At 46.8% G+C, this 17,916-nt stretch overlaps 1 protein-coding gene across 19 annotated transcripts in view; it reads right to left on the bottom strand.

Annotated features, from left to right (window-relative positions):
* Positions 1-17,916, bottom strand: part of NFASC (neurofascin) — a 259,426-nt gene that overhangs the window by 149,635 nt on the left and 91,875 nt on the right. For all 19 annotated transcript variants that reach the window (XR_013274473.1, XM_077481264.1, XM_077481260.1 and 16 more), the window contains one exon: positions 13,597-13,731. Coding sequence is in view for 18 of the 19 variants with exons in the window: in XM_077481260.1 (XP_077337386.1) it covers positions 13,597-13,731 (135 nt within the window). In the remaining variant the exon portion in view is untranslated. The remainder of the gene's footprint in view (positions 1-13,596; positions 13,732-17,916) is intronic.

Here is a 17,916-nt window from a genome sequence, read left to right as displayed (position 1 = left end):
AACAGATAAACAAACTTAAAGAGAGAGGTCTTAGAGTCATAAAGAAAGGGAGAATATCGTGGGTATACACATAGTAGGTGGGCTGGGAAAACCGTATAATTGCAAGGGTAAAAAGAAAATAATTACCCCAACAGATAGTGGGACTACTCTGGCAAAAAGTTACCTGAAAAATGGACACCGTCCCGGCACTAGGGTAGAGGGGGGGGCCCTAACAGCCGCCAGCTAGCCACCCTCCACCGCCAGCGTATCCCGGGAGCCGGTGTCACCACAGAGGGTCGGCCGGAACGCCTCCCTCTGCCAATCTCAAAAATTCTTGCCTGGCAGCCCCAGCGTCAAAATAGGGATCCCAGCCCACCATCTACCAGCTCCGGTAGCTCAGGCTACACGACATTCAGACCAGAGAAAGGTGGAGAGGTAAGGAAAGAGGAAGAGGAAAAGAGAAAAGGACAGCATAGGGTAGTAAGGAAGAACAGCTGCGTCTGCAGCGGATAGAGGGGAAGGGGTATATTAGGGGAGACAAAAGAAGGGAAGGGAGGCAAGAGGAAAAAGACAGGAAGAAAACAGGAAGAGTAGGTCAATTTACCTGAGTATAGGCTCCAAACGTCTGCTCTGTCCGCACCGGGCACACCACTCTCGAGTGTTAAGTTTCATAGGCAGTATTCCCCCGCTAAGAGCTTCCAGGGGGAAATCCAGTCCCCCCCCCCGGGCTCCACCCAGTCTGAGAGCCTTAAGGGTAGGGTCTGCCAACTCCAGCAGAGCCACGTCTAAACTGGAGGGTACGTGGTTAGGGTCCGATGCATATGCCGACCAAGGTCTCCAGATCTCATGAAATCGGTCTTCAAGGCATTTACATGTGGCAACCCAATTCTCTGCCTCTTTCAGCGCGTGCACTCCCCTGCACCACTCTTCTCGAGTGGGGATTCCAGGCCTTTTCCAGTATATCGGAATCAGGCGTCTTGCTGCATTCAGCAAATGTGCCAGCACAGTATTCTTATAAACACTGAGCGGGACCGGGGGTACCTGCAGAAGGAAGTGCAGCGGCGAGAGAGGGACATCTATCCCGGTCACTGCCTTTACTTGGCCCTGTATGTCTTCCCAGAAGGGTCGAATTAGGGGGCACTCCCACCATATGTGAACTAGGGCCCCTCGTTGCCCACATCCCCTCCAACATAGCTCCAAAGCGGAGGGGTAAATACAAGCTAAGTCCACTGGCACCCGGTACCAACGTGCCAATAGCTTAAAATTGGTCTCCTGGACCCTGGAGTCCCTAGAGGACGAATGGGTGAGGGAATAAAGGTGCGATAATTGCGTCTCTGTAAACGTCGTACTCATGTCAGTCTCCCATCGTCTAATATAGGCAGGGGTGGCTTGGGGGCCGGCTGAGTCCAACAGCTGGTATAACTCAGAAACCAGGTGCGGAGTCGGCTCCTCCGCTAGAAAAATGCGCTCAAATGGGGTAAGGGACAAGGGATCCCTGATAGTATGACCATGTACCTGGAAAAAGTGGTGCAGTTGTCGGTATCTCCAGAAGTTCATTCGTGAACCGCACCTACCTACGGGCAGGGCTTCATACGGCATGAGACCACCATCCCTTAAGAGCTTCCCGCAACTAGCGTTCCCATCGTCCACCCAATCCTCAAAAAAAGCCATCTGTTCTCCCGGCGGGAACCATAAAAATCCACCCAGTGGGGCCAACGGGGACATAGGGGGAGCTAGCTTAAGGGTTGGGTTGAGCCTGTCCAAAACTGAAAACACATGGGTCGTCAAGGGGGAGGTCGTCTCCGCCAGGCCTCTATATTCCCGGGGCAGCCAGGGCGCGTAAGATAAATTCCTGCCCGCCAGACATTTCTCTAGAGGGACCCAGAGCTTAGTTCGAGAATGGAAATGCCAATCCAGAATCTTCTGGAGGGCCACAGCTTGATAATACCGTCTAATGTCCGGGACACCCAGGCCACCCCTCCTCTTCGAACGACGCAGCATCCGTAACGCTATTCTAGGTTTACGGTCGTTCCAAATAAAGCGAGACATCATACTACTTAAGCGGTCAAAGAAGCACTTGGGCAAGGGGACCGGAAGCATCTGCAAGTAAAAAAGTATACGGGGTAGGACATTCATCTTTATGATGTTCACCTAGCCAAACCACGTGAACGCCGTCCCCGTCCATTGCAAAAGATCTCTCCTGATCGCATCCAGTAAAGGTGGGTAATTGGCTAGGTACAGGGTATTAAAACGGTTCGTTAAGTGCACTCCCAAGTATCGCAGGGACGACATAGTCCAAACGAAGGGAAAGGCTGCCTTGAGGGACGCTACAAGGTGAGGGGCTAAGTGAACGGGGAGTATTTCCGACTTCGAAAAAATTGATCTTAAAATTAGATAACGACTCAAAAAGTTTCAGTTCCTTCATCAGGTTCGGCAGAGAGAGCAGGGGGTCTGTAAGGTGAAACAACACATCATCAGCATAGGCCGAGAGTTTGTGTTCTGTATTACCAACTTGGAGGCCCTTAATATCAGGGCTAGCCCTTACCGTGCGGAGAAATGGCTCCAGCACCAGGGCAAACAAGAGGGGCGAAAGAGGACACCCCTGCCTCGTGCCGTTTCTAATAGGGAACCGAGCTGACAAAGTCCCATTCACCTTGACCTGGGCACAAGGCGTGGAATATAGGGCCGCGATCGTAGTCAACATCCGCGGGCCTAATTGTATAGAGCGAAGCACCTCTGTCAGGAAGGACCAGTCTATGCGGTCAAAGGCCTTTTCAGCGTCAGTGGACAAAACAATATACGGTTGCGGGGCTGGGTGGGAGCGTGCCCAGTGAATAAGATGGACCGCTCAAAGGGAGTTATCCCTGGCTTCCCTCCCGGCAACAAAGCCTGTCTGATCAGGGTGGACAAGGTCAGGAATAAGGAGCTTCATTCTATTTGCTAAGATTTTTGACAGAATCTTTATGTCCAAATTAAGAAGGGAAATAGGGCGGTAGCTCTGGGGGACGGTGGGGTCCTTGCCTTCCTTCGGTATCACGGTGATGTGAGCTAGAAGGGCTTCCGGGGGGACGGCACCACCCCCAGCTATTGCATTAAAGTAGGCGCACATAGGAGCCCGTAGCTGTGGCAGGAAAGTTTTGTAGTAAACCTTAGTAAATCCGTCCGGAACAGGACTCTTACCATTAGGCAAGGACTCCACCGTGGCCCCAAGCTCCTCCACAGTAATTGGGAGCTCCAGGGCAGCGGATTGTTCTTCAGTGAGTTTCGGCAGATCAGCCGCCGCCAAGTAGGCACGGGTCGCCTTGAGCCTGTCCACTCGGGTCGTGGGAGAGATTGTAGAGTCCAGATTATATAGCGTCGCGTAATACTCACGGAACCCGGCCGCTTTTTTAGAGGATTGGACCACCGGGACCCCCGCAGAATCGTGCAATTTGTGAATATAGGTCTGAGCGTGGCGTTTACGGAGGGCGCGGGCCAGCATCCGTCCGCACTTATTCCCGTGTTCATAATATTTATGGGCCAAAAAGCGAAATTGTTTGCGGGCTTGGCGGTCCAACAACCGCAGAAACAATTCCCGTAGCTTCGTCAACACAACAAAGCCTCTGGACTCCCATTAGTCTTATGATCGAGTTCGGCTTTCTGAAGGGCAGTGTATACCCGTGTAAAATCAGCCTGACGTTCTTTTTTCAGCCTAGACCCCTGAGAAATTAAGGCCCCTCTAACCACCGCCTTATGGGCCTCCCATACAACTCCTACACCCATCTCGGCTGGCGGATTTTCCTTAAAGTAGTTAGTCAGTGTATCTGTGACCTCCTTCACCGCTACCCCATCATCTAATAAATTATCATTGAGCCGCCATGTCCAGATCCTCTGCAGGCCCATGGGCAGGGCAAAAGCCACCGTCACTGGGGCATGATCTGAGATAGAAATTACGTCAATAGACGCGGACTGAAGGAGTTCCAGGACATTGCGGTCAACGTAGACGTGGTCAATACGCGTGTAGACATCATGCACCTTCGAATAATAACTGTAGTCCCTATCATGGGGGTGCAGTGTCCGCCAACCGTCCGATAGGAGATGGGATTGCATAGTCTTGTTATTAACTGGTAATGTTTAAGGAATTTGTAGGAATGGGAGGGTCTCGCATGGGATGTGTCCAACTGGGGGTCGGGGCTTACGTTAAAGTCGCCTCCACAATTAAAAAGCCCTCCCTAAAATCCGCTAGACGGTCCAATGTACGGTCAATAAAAGTGAGTTGGTCGGCGTTAGGGGCATAAATCGTCGCGAACGTGTAGAGTTGTCCAGCTATGGTGCCCTTCAAAAAAACATATCTGCCCTGGGGGTCTACCTTATGATCAGAAGGTTGGAAGGGGCAGGACTTATGTATGCCAATAGCTGTACCTCTCGATTTAGCTAGGGGGGAGTTGCTCAGGAACCACTGGTTAAAAAGATGGGTAGGTAGTCTAGGGGACGGCTGATGTGTAAAGTGAGTCTCCTGAAGTAGAATCACCTGTGACCTCAGCCACTTCAATTCCCCCCAGAGCTTACTACGCTTATGAGGAGCGCATAGGCCCCTAACATTGTAAGTGCTTACCTGCAGTGCAGCCATCCAAAAAATTCAGGCCGGGTCATACTCGAAAATTGGTGGTGCGCCCGGTGCAGACGGCAGAGTGGCAGGGATGACCTAAAGAAAGAAAAGTCAGAAAAAGGAGAGCAATAACGGGAAGAGAGAGAAAGAGAAGGGGGGAGAGAAAACATACGCGTGAGAGATATATAAGGCACAATTGATAAAACATAGCGGCCTAGGCCGGTCAGAGGTAGAAAAAAACTAAAAGTTATGGCGAGGTCCCCACCCCACCCAAAAGGAGGGTGGGGCCCAGGCCACAACTTCAGATCCCAACCAGGATCTAAGCCCGCAAAAAAGAAAAGGAAAAAAACGTCCCCACCTCCGCCCACCGCATCTAACTTGGTGCGATAAAGGAGGGGGAAAATAAAGAAAAGCAGCGATGACTAACATGTAGCAGGTTCCCCACGGCCGAATAAGAACAATGCCATTAAAGAGAAGAAAAAAAAATTAACTACAAATGTGAAGCAAAAACTCGGACCAGCACAGGGTGCCGTGGGGGATTCCAGATAAGTCAAGTCGAGTCAACTCAGAGTTCCTCAGATCACAGGAGTGCGTCCCTGGGAGAAAGATTCGGCACCCTCAGGGACCCAGGGCAGCAGAGTCCGTGGAAGGATCCATAGATTGTCTCCTATGGCGCGTCTGCGGTTCTGACTTCTAGCGGGCAGCCACGATTGCGGTGTCGGTAATCTAAAAGCCGCAAAGTCCGAAGGGTTCCTCCAGTCCGGGAAGTCAATCTGTTCCAGCTCCAAGGAAGCTAAAAAGTGCGGGAGATCATCTTTAGTACGGAGAGTCACGGTCTTACCGTCCCTGGTTACTTGAAGGGCAAAGGGGAACCCCCAGCGGTACGGCAGGCCAGCCTCTTGAAGAGCCAGCAGGAGGGGGCGCAGGGCCCTGCGTTGCATAAGAGTGCGCCTTGAAATGTCCTGGTAAAAAGCCAGATGTGCACCATCAAAATCAAAATAGGGCTTCCCTCACATTTTCTGCATTATGCGATCCTTAAGCGTATACTTATGTAGTTTACAGATAATGTCTTTGGGATTATTCACATCTTGGGAGGGGGGCTTCAAGGCCCTATGTGCACGGTCAATTTCCACAGTAGCTGTGGCAGGTAGGCCTAGGATCTCCTTAAAGACGCCTTCCAGGGTGGGAACAATGTCTCTAGCTCCTGTGGCCTCAGGGAGGCCCCGGATCCTAATGTTAGCTCTGCGACTGCGATTCTCGGTGCCGTCTAACTGACAAAGCAGGGCCTCAATCTGACGGCCTTGCGCATCACATTGGTCCCGCAGCATAGTAATAACAGGGAGGGCCTCCTCAAACCTCTGCTCCAGGGACTCCATCCTGCCCCCCAGGTGTACTGTGTCAGCCTTGAGCTGTGCAATGTCCTCTTTAAACGCCTTCTCCACTCTATCAGCAAAGCGCTCCAGGTCAGCCTTGGTGGGGAGGGATAGAATATGGCGCCTGATATCAGCATCAGCCAGGGGGTCCGGTTCGTCAGGGGCTTCCATCGGCAACCCGGGGGACCCTGGGGTGGCCGGGGGGGCCGAATCACTCACCGACTGCGGGGAAGGTATCGGCGATGCGTCCCTCCGGTGCGACTTTGCGGCCGCGGATGGCGCGGCCTTGCCAGCTTTCAGGGCCTTGCTGGCCGGCGCCATTTTGGAGGCCTCCCGGCCCTTCTCCTCCTGCCCCGGGAAGAAATTATCGAGCTGTGCTTGCCGTGAGCAGTCCACCCGCGGGTGCTGGGATGATGCCCGGCTCTTGTGGGACATCGCTGTGTGAGGATGGGGACAGATTCACCCTCCTTGCGCTGTTATAATGCGGCGGTGAGACGGAGCTGAGGAGACACACGTCTTCACTCCTCCATGGTCAGGCCACGCCCCTCTTTTTTCACCTTTAATTTGAGCTTAAACTGTACAACATCAGTTAAACATCAAACTGAAATATTTTAGATGGAGGGAAGTAAGAATAAAAAAAAAAACAAATACTATGGTTGCATAACTTTTCACGCCCTTAAACTAATACTTTGTTGAAGCACCTTTTGATTTTATTACAGTGCTCAGTCTTTTTTGGTATGAGTCAGCATGGCACATCTTGACTCGGCAATATTTGCCCACTCTTCTTTGCAAAAAACACTCCAAATCTGTCAGATTGCGAGGGCATCTCCTGTGCATAGTCCTCTTCAGATCACCCCACAGATTTTCAATGAGATTCTGTCAGGGCTGGGGAGAAGAAATAAATGACTACAAACACATATATGTTTATATAAGGGACTATATTTACTATTTGCCCCATTTTTACCACTATATTAAATGGTGTAATTTTTATTGCATTTTCTGTCTCCGTCTGATTCATGGTCCCTGACAGATTCAGGTCTGGGTTCCCTTCTGGGCCATTCCAAAACTTTATCCATCTACTGGTGAAGTCATTCCTTTGTTGATTTGGATGTATGTTTTAGGTCGTTGTCATGCTGAAAGATGATGTTTCTCTTCATGTTCAGCTTTCTAGCAGAAGCCTGAAGGTTTTGTGCCAAAATTGGCTGGTATTTGAAACTGTTCATAATTCCCTCTACCTTGACTAAGGCCCCTGTTCCAGCTAAAAAAAAACAGCTCAAAAGCATGATGCTGCCACCACCATGCTTCTCTGTGGGTATGGTGTTCTTTTGGTGATGTGCAGTGTTGTTTTTGTGAAAAAACATATCTTTTGTAATTATGGCCAAAAAGTTCAACATTGGTTTCATCAGACCATGACACATTTTCCCACATGCTATTAAGAGACTTTAGATGTGTTTTTGCAAAATTTAGCCGGGCTCCGAAGTTTTTCTTTGTAAGAAAAGGCTTTTGTCTTGCCACTCTACCCCATAGCCAAGACATGAAGAATACAGAATATTGTTGTCACATGTACCATACAGTCAGTACTTGCCAGATATTCCTGCAACTTCTTTAATGTGGCTGTAAGCCTCTTGGCAGCCTCCCTGACCTGTTTTCTCCTCTTCTTTTCATCAATTTTGGAGGGACGTCCAGTTCTTAGTAATGTCACTGTTGTGTTATATTTTCTCCACTTGATGATGACTGTCTTCACTGTGTTCCGTGGTATATCTTATGCCTCTGAAATTCTTTTCTAACCTTTTCCTGAGTGATACCTTTTAACAGTGAGATCCCTCTCATGCTTTGGAAGCTCTCTGCAGACCATGGCTTTTGCTGTAGGATGCGACTAAGAAAATGGCTTGAATGACCTACTAGAACAGCTGAACTTTATTTGGGGTTAATCAGAAACACTTTAACACTTTGGCAGGTGTGTACTGACTCCTATTTAACATGAGTTTGAATGTGGTTGCTTAATTCTGAACACAGCTACATCCCCAGTTATAAGAGGGTGTGCACACTTATGCAATCACATTATTTTAGTTTTTATTTTTACTTCCCGCCCGCTTTCAATTGAGTTGTACAGTTTATAGGTCACATTAAAGGCGGAAAAAGTTCTGAAACAATTTTTCTTTGTCTCATTTTTTTACAATACAGAAACCTGACATTTTAACGGGGGTGTGTAGACTTTTTATACCCACTGTATAGGAAGACAAATAATTTAATCACAAAATTAAAGTAAACTACAACATCAAAAAATTAGGAGTACTTTTTTTTTAATTTTTAAAATAGAAAACTATGTTTAAAGTAGGGATTGCTGAAAGACATTAGTGAACGATCAAAATGAAAAGGTTTGAAGAAGCAAGAAGTGCAGGAGGGAGCTAGAGGTAAGGTGGAAAAAAACTGTTTAGCATTAGTAATGTAGCCCTTAAGTATGGTGTGGGAGAAATTGGCCAGCCGCTGCAACGTTTTACATGAGCTAGAATAGGCCTGTATATTGAGAAACAAGGCACAGGCATGTGTTTACCTAAAAAAAAAAAAAAAAAAAAAAAGAACATCAGCTCTCAAAGATGTGTGTACAAATTGTGTAGTGGCAGGACAGTATGGCATCTGCACTAACAGGCCCAAATTCAGAGACTTAATGCATAGGCAGGTGTTTTTCTACAGAATAAGGAGCAATAGCACTTAAGCCTGGTATACACAGGCTGAAAATCAGCTGGTATCAGCCGGTTCAACAGAAATATTGGCCCATGTGTATACCAGGCTGTCTGACAGAAGCTGGCTGAATGGCAGGCTTCTGTCGAACATGCATGCTGGAAAACCAGCATCCGGTCAACATCCAATCAGTGCTGGCAGCCATTGGCTGCCAGCGCTGACTGGTGTGTATTCTAGAGTTAACACAGCAAGCTCTTCCAGAGCTTTTTTTCATACAGTTTTTTTCACACCCTGCTCAGTTTAGTGTTTAGTCTTTTTATTGTAAAATATATGCTAAATTATTTAATCAGAGGTTTCTGCAGCAACTCTGTGATCTAGGCCTGATTCATTTTAATAAAATTAAGCTGGTCAATGCCTGAGGACTGACTACTCATCTCACTGTCTACCTCCATTTGCAAATGCCAGACTTCCTCAGGGGAAGATACAATGTAATCTTCCTTCTGTAGCAAATTAGAATGATCAAATAGACCATCTATCATCTCCAGATTTTGCATGGGTTTAGTGGGATTAGCTCAGGAAGAAAGTTCATCAAAAATTCTGGCAGAAAACTGGCTGCTCTGTGTCTAGGAGAAGATACATGATGCAGCCTTTAAGAGCCAGTCATCTGTGCTGTGCCTGGATGTGTGGATCGCTTTGTATAAGAACAGTGCCTTGCCTCCATTGTGTGTGGCCCTACAACTACTTTATCCTACAGCACTGTTTTCCCCTTACTACATTCATATGCAGCACCACTGCCTCTGCTTTTAGGCTTGGCTGTCATTTTTAGTTTTCAGTGAGGTGCATGCCTTCCTTTTGTTTTAAACTAATAATGGAGGTAAGGTCAATTTGAGTTACGTGAGGTCGTTTGGTGCATACTCTTTGCACAATACGGTGGCATGCTGCAAAGAAAAGCCAGCTCCAAGAGCAGTTATGCAAAAAGTGGATCAACACCTATTGACCAAATATATAAAACAATATACCCCCATATCAAATAAAAACCTTACAGCAAAAAAGCAGTTATGATAAAAAAAAAAACATGTATGTTTGGCTCCTTCTTAAATAAATCTATGTGTTTCTGTATTACTGTTGTAGGAGAACAAACTACTCTGGGGACAGGTGCGGGTGATGTTAAAGTTGTAATGTAATGTGTTGCAATATGTAGAATCAAGCAGCTTCTAGATCAGGGGTAGACAACCCCCAGCACTGGTGCCGCAAGCGGCATGAGAAGCCTCTTTTTCCCGTACTCGACTCCTTCCCCATTAGCAGAGCAGCACAGTGGAAGGAGGTGTCAGTGAGACACCAAATGCATTCCAATTTCAGAAATTCCCACACAGCACCTGCACTGAGGAGGAGGCACTGTGCCTCCACACATTGTAAAAGATGGAAAACATTGTTTGGTTGGAGGACTGTCTTGGCCACTGCTAAAGCCAATCACAGTCCTGCTAGCCTCGTCCACCATCTGGAGGAAGATGACTTGTTTGGTTGCCACTACTAATCTCAGGGATGTCACTGTGATTCAGAAAACCTCAATCAGGTGACAGTTTGTGGAACTACCGTTGAGCTTCTATAAACTTTGTTGAAATTATTTCTGAACCTTTGTGTCTCTTACTACTACTCTGTGTTCCTTTAAGCCACAGCCAGAATTCACACCCAACCACTTTTTCTCAGCTGCAAGGGCCCAACTAATGACCCTGCATACAGGCTCACTGCTTTCAGAAAATGCCCCTTACCTGAGCTCATCATTGCACATCCATTCCATATGCTTGTATGTGACATACAAGCACGTGGGCTGGATGCGAGAGGTGGATCAGCAGGGGAAGTGTGCCAGGACAGGTAGATGTGTCTCATATCTGCTTCCTTTTAGCATACTGCATATCACGCACATCATAGATAAGAAGAGGGTACAGCGGTGGAGCAGATGAGCAGGAGGGTACAGCGGTGGGGAAAATGAGCAGGAGGGGTTTAGAGGTGGAACAGAAGAGCAGGAGGGCACAGCGGTGGGGCAGATGTGCAGGGAGGTACAGTGGTGAAAGAGATGAAAAGGGGGTACAGTGATGGGCCAGATGAGCAAGGGGGTTTAGGGGGTCAGTGTTGGGCCAAATGAGAAGGGGGTTCAGGGTTGGGGCAGAAAAGCAAGGGGGTAGAGCAGTGGGGCAGATGTGAAAGGAGGTGTATTGGTGGGGCAGGTGAGCATGGGGATACAGTGGTGGGGCAGGAGAGCAGGGGGAACAGTGGTGGGGCAGGAGAGCAGGGGGACAAGTGGTGGGGCAGAAGAGCAGTGGGGTACAGAGGTGAGACAGATAACAAGAGGTACATTTGTGGGGCAGATGAGAAAGTGGGTTACAGGTGTGCGGCAGATGAGCAGATGGGTTCAATGTTAAGACAGATGAGAAGGTGATTCAGTAGTGAGACAAAAGAGCATTGGTATATGGCGGTTGGGCCGATGTGCAGGGAGGTACAGTGGTGGGGCAGATGAGCAGGGGGGTTACAGTGGTGGGACAGAAAAGCAAGGGTGTACATGGTGGGACAGAAGAGCAAGGGTGTACAGTGGTGGGGCAGATGTGCAGGAGGTACAGTGGTGGGAGTAATGACAAGGGGGCTCAGTGGTGGGACAGAAAAACAGGGGGGTACAGTGATGGGGCAGATGAACAGGGGGTTACAGTTGTGGCACAGATGAGCAGGGGGTTACAGCGGTGGGGCAGAGGAGCAGGGGGTACAGAGGTGGGGCAGATGTGCAGAAGGTGCAGAGGAGAAAGGAGGTACATCGGTGGAACACATGAGCAGGGTGTTATAGTGGTGGGGCAGAAGAGCAGGGGGGACAGAGGTGGGACAGATGTGCAGAAGGTACAGTCGTGGAGCAGATGAGAAAGGGGGTTACAGTGGTGAGGCAGATGAGCAGATGGGTTCGGTGTTAGGACAGATGAGAAGATGGTTCAGTGGTGGAGCAGATGTGCAGGAGGTACAGTCATGGGGCAGATGAGAAAGGGGGTTACAGTGGTGGGGCAGATGAGTAGATAAGTTCAGTGTTAGGACAGATGAGAAGATGATTCAGTGGTGGAGCAGATGTGCATGGAAATACAGTGGTGGGGCAGGTAAGAAAGGGGGAACATTGGTGGGTAAGATGAGCAGGGGGTTACAGTGGTGGGACAGAAGAGCAGGGTGGTACAGTGGTGGGGCAAATGTACAGGGGTTTACAGTAGTGGGGCAAATGTACAGGGGGTTAAAGTGGTGGGGGGGCAAATGAGAAAGGGGGTTACAGTGGTGGAGAAGATGAGCAGAGGGGTACAGTGGGGGGCAGATGTGCAGGGGGTTACAGTGCTGGGGCAGATGGTTAAAGTGGTGGGGAAAATGAGAAAGGGAGTTACAGTGGTGGAGCAGATGAGCAGAGGGGTACAGTGGTGGGGCAGATGAGCAGGGGGTACAGTGGTGGGGCAGATGTGCAGGTGGTTACAGTGGTGGGGCAGATGAGCACTGTACCCCCCGTACAGTGGTGAAACAGATTTGCAGGAGGGAAAGAGATCTGAGGTGTGGAGTTGAAGGAATTGGGGCTGATCTGAGGCATGAGAGTGCAGGATGTTCATTTCTAATTACTAAATTAGTTTACAGCATTTACTTTATAACAAATCCTTTTTGTGATTGAGAGTGAGAAGACATTTTTTTGTTATAAAATCGGCATGCTCAATTTCTTTGAAAACATTTTTCGGCACTGTGCTCAAAAGGTTGCCTACCCCTGCTCTGGATATTGCATGCCAGCTGGTTCTTTCACTGTACAGTTTAGTGCATTCAATTTACAGCTGCTCTTTTCATGACCAGGTGATGGCTACATAAAGTGTTTGGTCAGTTGCTGGACCAATAAGCCTGTAGAAAGACTCTGGAATGCATAGGGTGATTTAAAAAAATGTGCACTGCAGCAAAAGCTGGGTAATACTAAACAGTTTAAAAGGTATGGTTTAATACTGGTACTGTGTCATATTATACTTGCAGACTAGAACAGAATAAGGAAAAAAAACAGCAAACTATATCATAGTTTCATAGTTAGTAAGGTTGAATAAAGACACCAGTCCATCCAGTTCAACCTGAGTGAGGTGTCTACCCCTATCCCTGTACATTGCACACTCACATTGGTCCCTACCCTCAAGGAGCCCACAATCCAAAGTCCCATACATATACTAGGGCCAATTTTGGACAGAAGCCAATTAACCTACCTGCATGTCTTTGGAGTGTGTATATTTAAAGTACTTTGCAAGTAATGTTAGCATCATTTCGGAAACATTAACCAAAGGATCAAAATGACAATTACTGCTTTTTACACATATCGGACTGTCTTACAAAATATTGGCAACCTGGCAAAAGAAAACCCAACATTTTGGGGTTGTCCCCAGAAAAGTAATAAAGGGGAACTCTTTCAATGGGGATACTAGTTCCAGTGACCACGGAGTGCCCAAGGAATTCCTTTACGTTGCAGGGATTTCCTCTCACTTCCTGTTTGGATATGGAACAATAAGTGAAAGTAAATCTCCGCAATGGGACACAGATGGTGAAAACAGATTTGGCAGGGGTTATAACCCTCCCTTGCTCTGTCTAAAATGAAAAAAGAATTTAGAGTAGAATTAGGGGCAAAACTTTTTGTTTTCATTTTGTATAAAGTAAGTTAGGGTTATAACTAATGTCAGGTTTTTTGCCATCTGCATCCCATTGGAGGGATTTGAGTGGCAATTATTCTTTCACTTTTGGTGATATCTGTAATTAGGACATATAGACAGGGTGAACCTCCCAAACAGGGCACAGACAGCAAAAAAAATAAAATAAAAAATAAAAAAGCTCATATGTTTTTTAATCCCTCTGTACTCTATCCAAAAAAATAGAAAAATCCTTTATTTATAACTATCCAACATTGGCATCCCGACACAGCTATAATATCCTCTTATAACTTACGGTCCAAAGGAACTTCAATAGCATAAACAAGATGGAAAAGTAAAACAATAAAGGGTGTCCATATGGCAGGTTCAGACATCATTTTGCTTCTTTGGATGAAACACAAGCTTCCTTTAAAGCTTTCTATAATCAGATCTGCAAAGACACAAAAGCATTAGTCAATAAAGCAATTGCATATATTCTGAAAACACCCTATTAATCTCACAACCCGATTAAGATCAGAAGCTCTGTGGCAGTGCATGTACAGTAGGCAGGTTTTGCTGCGCCGTCAATACATTTCTTAGTTGCACTTGAGATTGGCGAAAGTGAGTGTGTGCTTTCTCACAAGACATCGCTTTCAAGCAACGTGATCCAGCTCTAGAGATGATCTAATCAAGAGAATCACTGGTTCATCATAACTATATGGTAAACTATATATGATTCTCTATAGATTCGACAAATCAGCATGAAAGTGCAAGAGAACAGAAACATTTGCTCATCATTATCGATCTCTTAGCCCTTGTACACACGGTCGGACATTCCGCCAACAAAATCCGTCTGATTTTGTCCGAATCCTGTGTTGCATACACACAGTCGGACAAAGTTGTCGGAAAATCCGATCGTTCGTAACGTGATGCCGTTATTTCGTTACAATGGGACTACGTTCACGCTAGTAGCCAATAGCTTTGGTCTAGGAATTTGATCTGAGCATGCATGGCACTTTGTCCGATCGGAATTCTCTACAAACGATCAGACAAAGTCCGATGAGATCTTGTTGTCGGTAAATTTTATAGCCCAGCTCTAAAACTTTGTTGGTCGGATATTCCAACGAAAACAGTCCAATGGAGCCCACACACAGTCGGATTATCCGACAACGCGGTCCGATCGGACATTTTCCGTCGGAATGTCCGGCCGTGTGTACAAGGGCTTAGGCCGCGTACACACGCGGGGACTGTTCGCTCAACTTTGTCCGTCAAACAGTTTGAGCGGACAGTCCGCTCAAAATTAGCATGGACGGACTTGCCCACACACGAGGAACGAACAGTCCGCTGAAACCGTGCGCGATGACGTGAACGGCACGTACGACGGGACTAGAAAACGATGTCCTATACACTGCAATGCAACCTTCGGCGTGTAAATTCTTTCTGAGCATGCGCGAGACTTAGTTTGACGAACAAGCCTACACACGGGCGGACTGTCCGCTCAAACCAAGTTTCAGCGGACAGTTTTTCGGAATTTCCGAAAAACTTTGTTCGTCAGACTGTCCGCTGAAACTGTCCGCTGAAAGCCCACACACGAGCGGACTGTCCGCTGAAACACTGTTCAGCGGACAAAGTTGGGTGAACAGTCCGCCCGTGTGTACGCGGCCTTAGATTTAAAAAAATGAAAACTGCTGTAAACTGGACCACTTATTTTTGAAAGAAATAAACTGTGCGGATTATGTATGGGCTCCAGCATTGACTCCATAAACCCTGTTGTTTTTTTGTTTTTTGTTTTTGCCATTTGCGTCCTATTTAACTGGTGCTATTAAACATATTTTAGTAAGGGTTTTTGGTCATGTGTGCTTGCAGGCACCCAACTTTCTACCTTTTCAAGTAAAAAGTGCCTGTCCACCATAAACTTCTCATAGGTAACTTTTTTCTTTTTAGGTGCTCATAGATGATGATGAACGCTCATGAGCCTCCATAAACCTGAAACACAACTGTACTTGGATGGATGCATGAGCATGAGCATCTGAGAAGAACATTTTTAACTTGCTTATATACTCACCTTCATGGCCAGGATCCTTCCAGAGCCTTGAGAGCCTTTAGACAGCTGAAACCCACTGTCACAGGAGTGCAAAAGTAAGTGTACTCTGGTGACCCAGAAGGGAAGTATAACAAAAAACTTTGGCCATACGTCTCTTTTTAAAAGAGGCTCTTCACCCAAGAAAGAAAAAATTAAATACTGTGGCTAATAATTTTTAGCAAAAGGACACTTACCTGTCCAGAGAACCAGTGCTGTCCTCAGGCAGGCCAGGTCTTTGCTGGTCTTTTGGTCCCAGATGCCTGCATGTTTACTGTGGGAAGCTGGCTTTGACTCCTTGCAGCTTCACAGCCGGCGTCCCACTGCGCTTACACAACCGCACTGTGCTTAGTGAATGGTCCCACAGCCTCCTGGGACCTGTGAGATATCCCAGAATGCTGCGGGCAAAGTGGGGGGCCGAACTTCTGCTTGGATCACCTAGGCAATCTGAGAGGAAGCGAAAGCAGGTATCTATCAAAACTAGCAACCGGCTCCCCCCCCCCCAAAAAAAAATATAATGTGGCATAAACTGGAACTTTTCCTTTTGGGTGAAGTTCTGCTTTAAAGTGGTTCCTTAGTCACTTGTGTCCCCGGAAGCACCTGGGCTGGTATCTTCAGGTCCTTCGGGTCCCTGGCTCTGGCATATTAACTGTGGTCAGCCAGCTGTGACTGCTTGCAGCTTCACAGCCAGCTGCCCACTGCACATGCACAAGCAGTTTGTGAATGGTCTTGCAGCCTTCTGGGACCTGTGAAATATCCCAGAAGGTTGCCGGTGTGGCGGGGGATGGACTTCTGCTGGATTTCAGCGGCGATCTGACTGGATGTGGGAGTGGTTATCTGTCGAAACCAGGCACCCCCCCCAAAAAATGATGTGGCAAATATGCGAGTGGGGGCGGGGGGGGGGAGAGAGCTACCCCTTTTGGGTGAAGTTCAGCTTTAAGTTTTAATACCTTGATTGAATTTCAAATTGTATTTGCGGCTTCAGAAGCGACATTGAAATGCATAAATCCTTTTAATTAAGGAGTTGGCAAGCTTCCTAATGCCTGGTACACACTGTAGAGTTGTTGTTTTTTTGTTCAGCCCACTGAAGGAGGTCTCAGTACTAACTATGCAATGTTAATACAGCGATCTCCCGCTGAGTTATTGTGTTCTGACAGGGGTACTGCAAATGGCTGTGAGCGCTGATCGACTTCTACTCGACAGGCTGCTGTACATACAGGCTAATGGTCGGCCAGTTTCTGTTGACCTGGCTGATACCAGACGATATTTGGCCCATGTTTACTGGGCTTAAAGAGGAATTGCAGTCTGCTCACATAATTTGTAATAAAAACATCTTTGCCATTCTGAAGCTTCCCTCCAACCACTTTGCATATTATTTTATATATACGGTGATTCTGTACTTGACAAATATGCATCAAATATGAAATATCCATCTACTGAGTCTGGCTGCAATAATTTCAACTGTGGACAGCTGAATCTGCTGCCTGTGCTTTTCCTGGATTTACGCAGACACACCTCCAGCTCTGTAGCTCTCATTGGCCCTCTTATTTATGACCCCCCCCCCCCCCCCCTTCCTGGCAAACTCTCACAAGAGTGAGAAAGAGCTGTGCATGATGTCATGAACCTAGGCTTTTTTCCTGGACAAGAAACAGGAAGTGGGCTGTATAAGGTATTTACTAGCAGAAAAAAAAAAAATGTCTATCCGAAGTTAAAACAACAAAGGCAGAAGTTTTAATAGATGGAAAGATGAAAAAATGACTGAAGTTCCACTATGCTATTCATGGTGTTACAAAACTACCATTGTTTTTAAGGAACAGCTTACCCTTGAATGTACAGTAGATTTGGCTGTTGAATTTAAAAATGTTTACAAACAGCTTTGCAACCCCAGTCCAACAGCAGTACCCCAATCAAGTCATTCTTTTATTATGCCATAATTCGCTGACAATGTGCCAAAATGTACCAGTATAAAGGCAATTTGAATCCTGGAAAATTGTTGTGAATTAAAATGGAAGTAAAGACAAAACCTAACTAACTCTAAACCTACTTTAAGCTACATTCTAAACCTAATCTATCTAGTCCTGTGAAAATCTCGATACTTACCTATTCTGCAGCCACGGCAGTCTGATCCCAGGCTGAACGGTCAATGGCGGCTTCAATTTGTATAACAGGCAGCCGACTATGGAGGCCCCATAGTAAGTGTATGGGTAAAGTCACTTCCCAGGCATTTCTCAGCTGTTGTCGGATTTCTCCTGCACACAGAGGGCGCTGCTGGAGACCGGACCGGAGTGGCTGCAGAATAGGTAAGTATAGCGATTTTTTTCTTTACAGGGCTATATTGCCAATAAACAAAAAAAAAAGCCTACATTTTGAAAAAAACATACCGGTATATATTTTTTACTTTTTGCTATAATAGGTATCCAAAAAAACAAAACAAAAACAAATTTCTTCATCAGTTTAGGCCAATATGTACTCTACATGTTTTTGGTAAAATATTTTTTTTTTGCAATAAGCGTATATTGATTGGTTTGTTATATTCGTTAAAGCGTCTACAAAATA

This window comes from Lithobates pipiens, unplaced genomic scaffold (assembly GCF_037356315.1).
Source record: "Lithobates pipiens isolate NorthernLeopardFrog02 unplaced genomic scaffold, aLitPip1_a1.2 Scaffold_16, whole genome shotgun sequence".
Lineage (NCBI taxonomy): Eukaryota > Metazoa > Chordata > Amphibia > Anura > Ranidae > Lithobates > Lithobates pipiens.
Note: the sequence above shows the minus strand (reverse complement) of the source record. Positions and strands in the feature narration are given on the sequence as shown.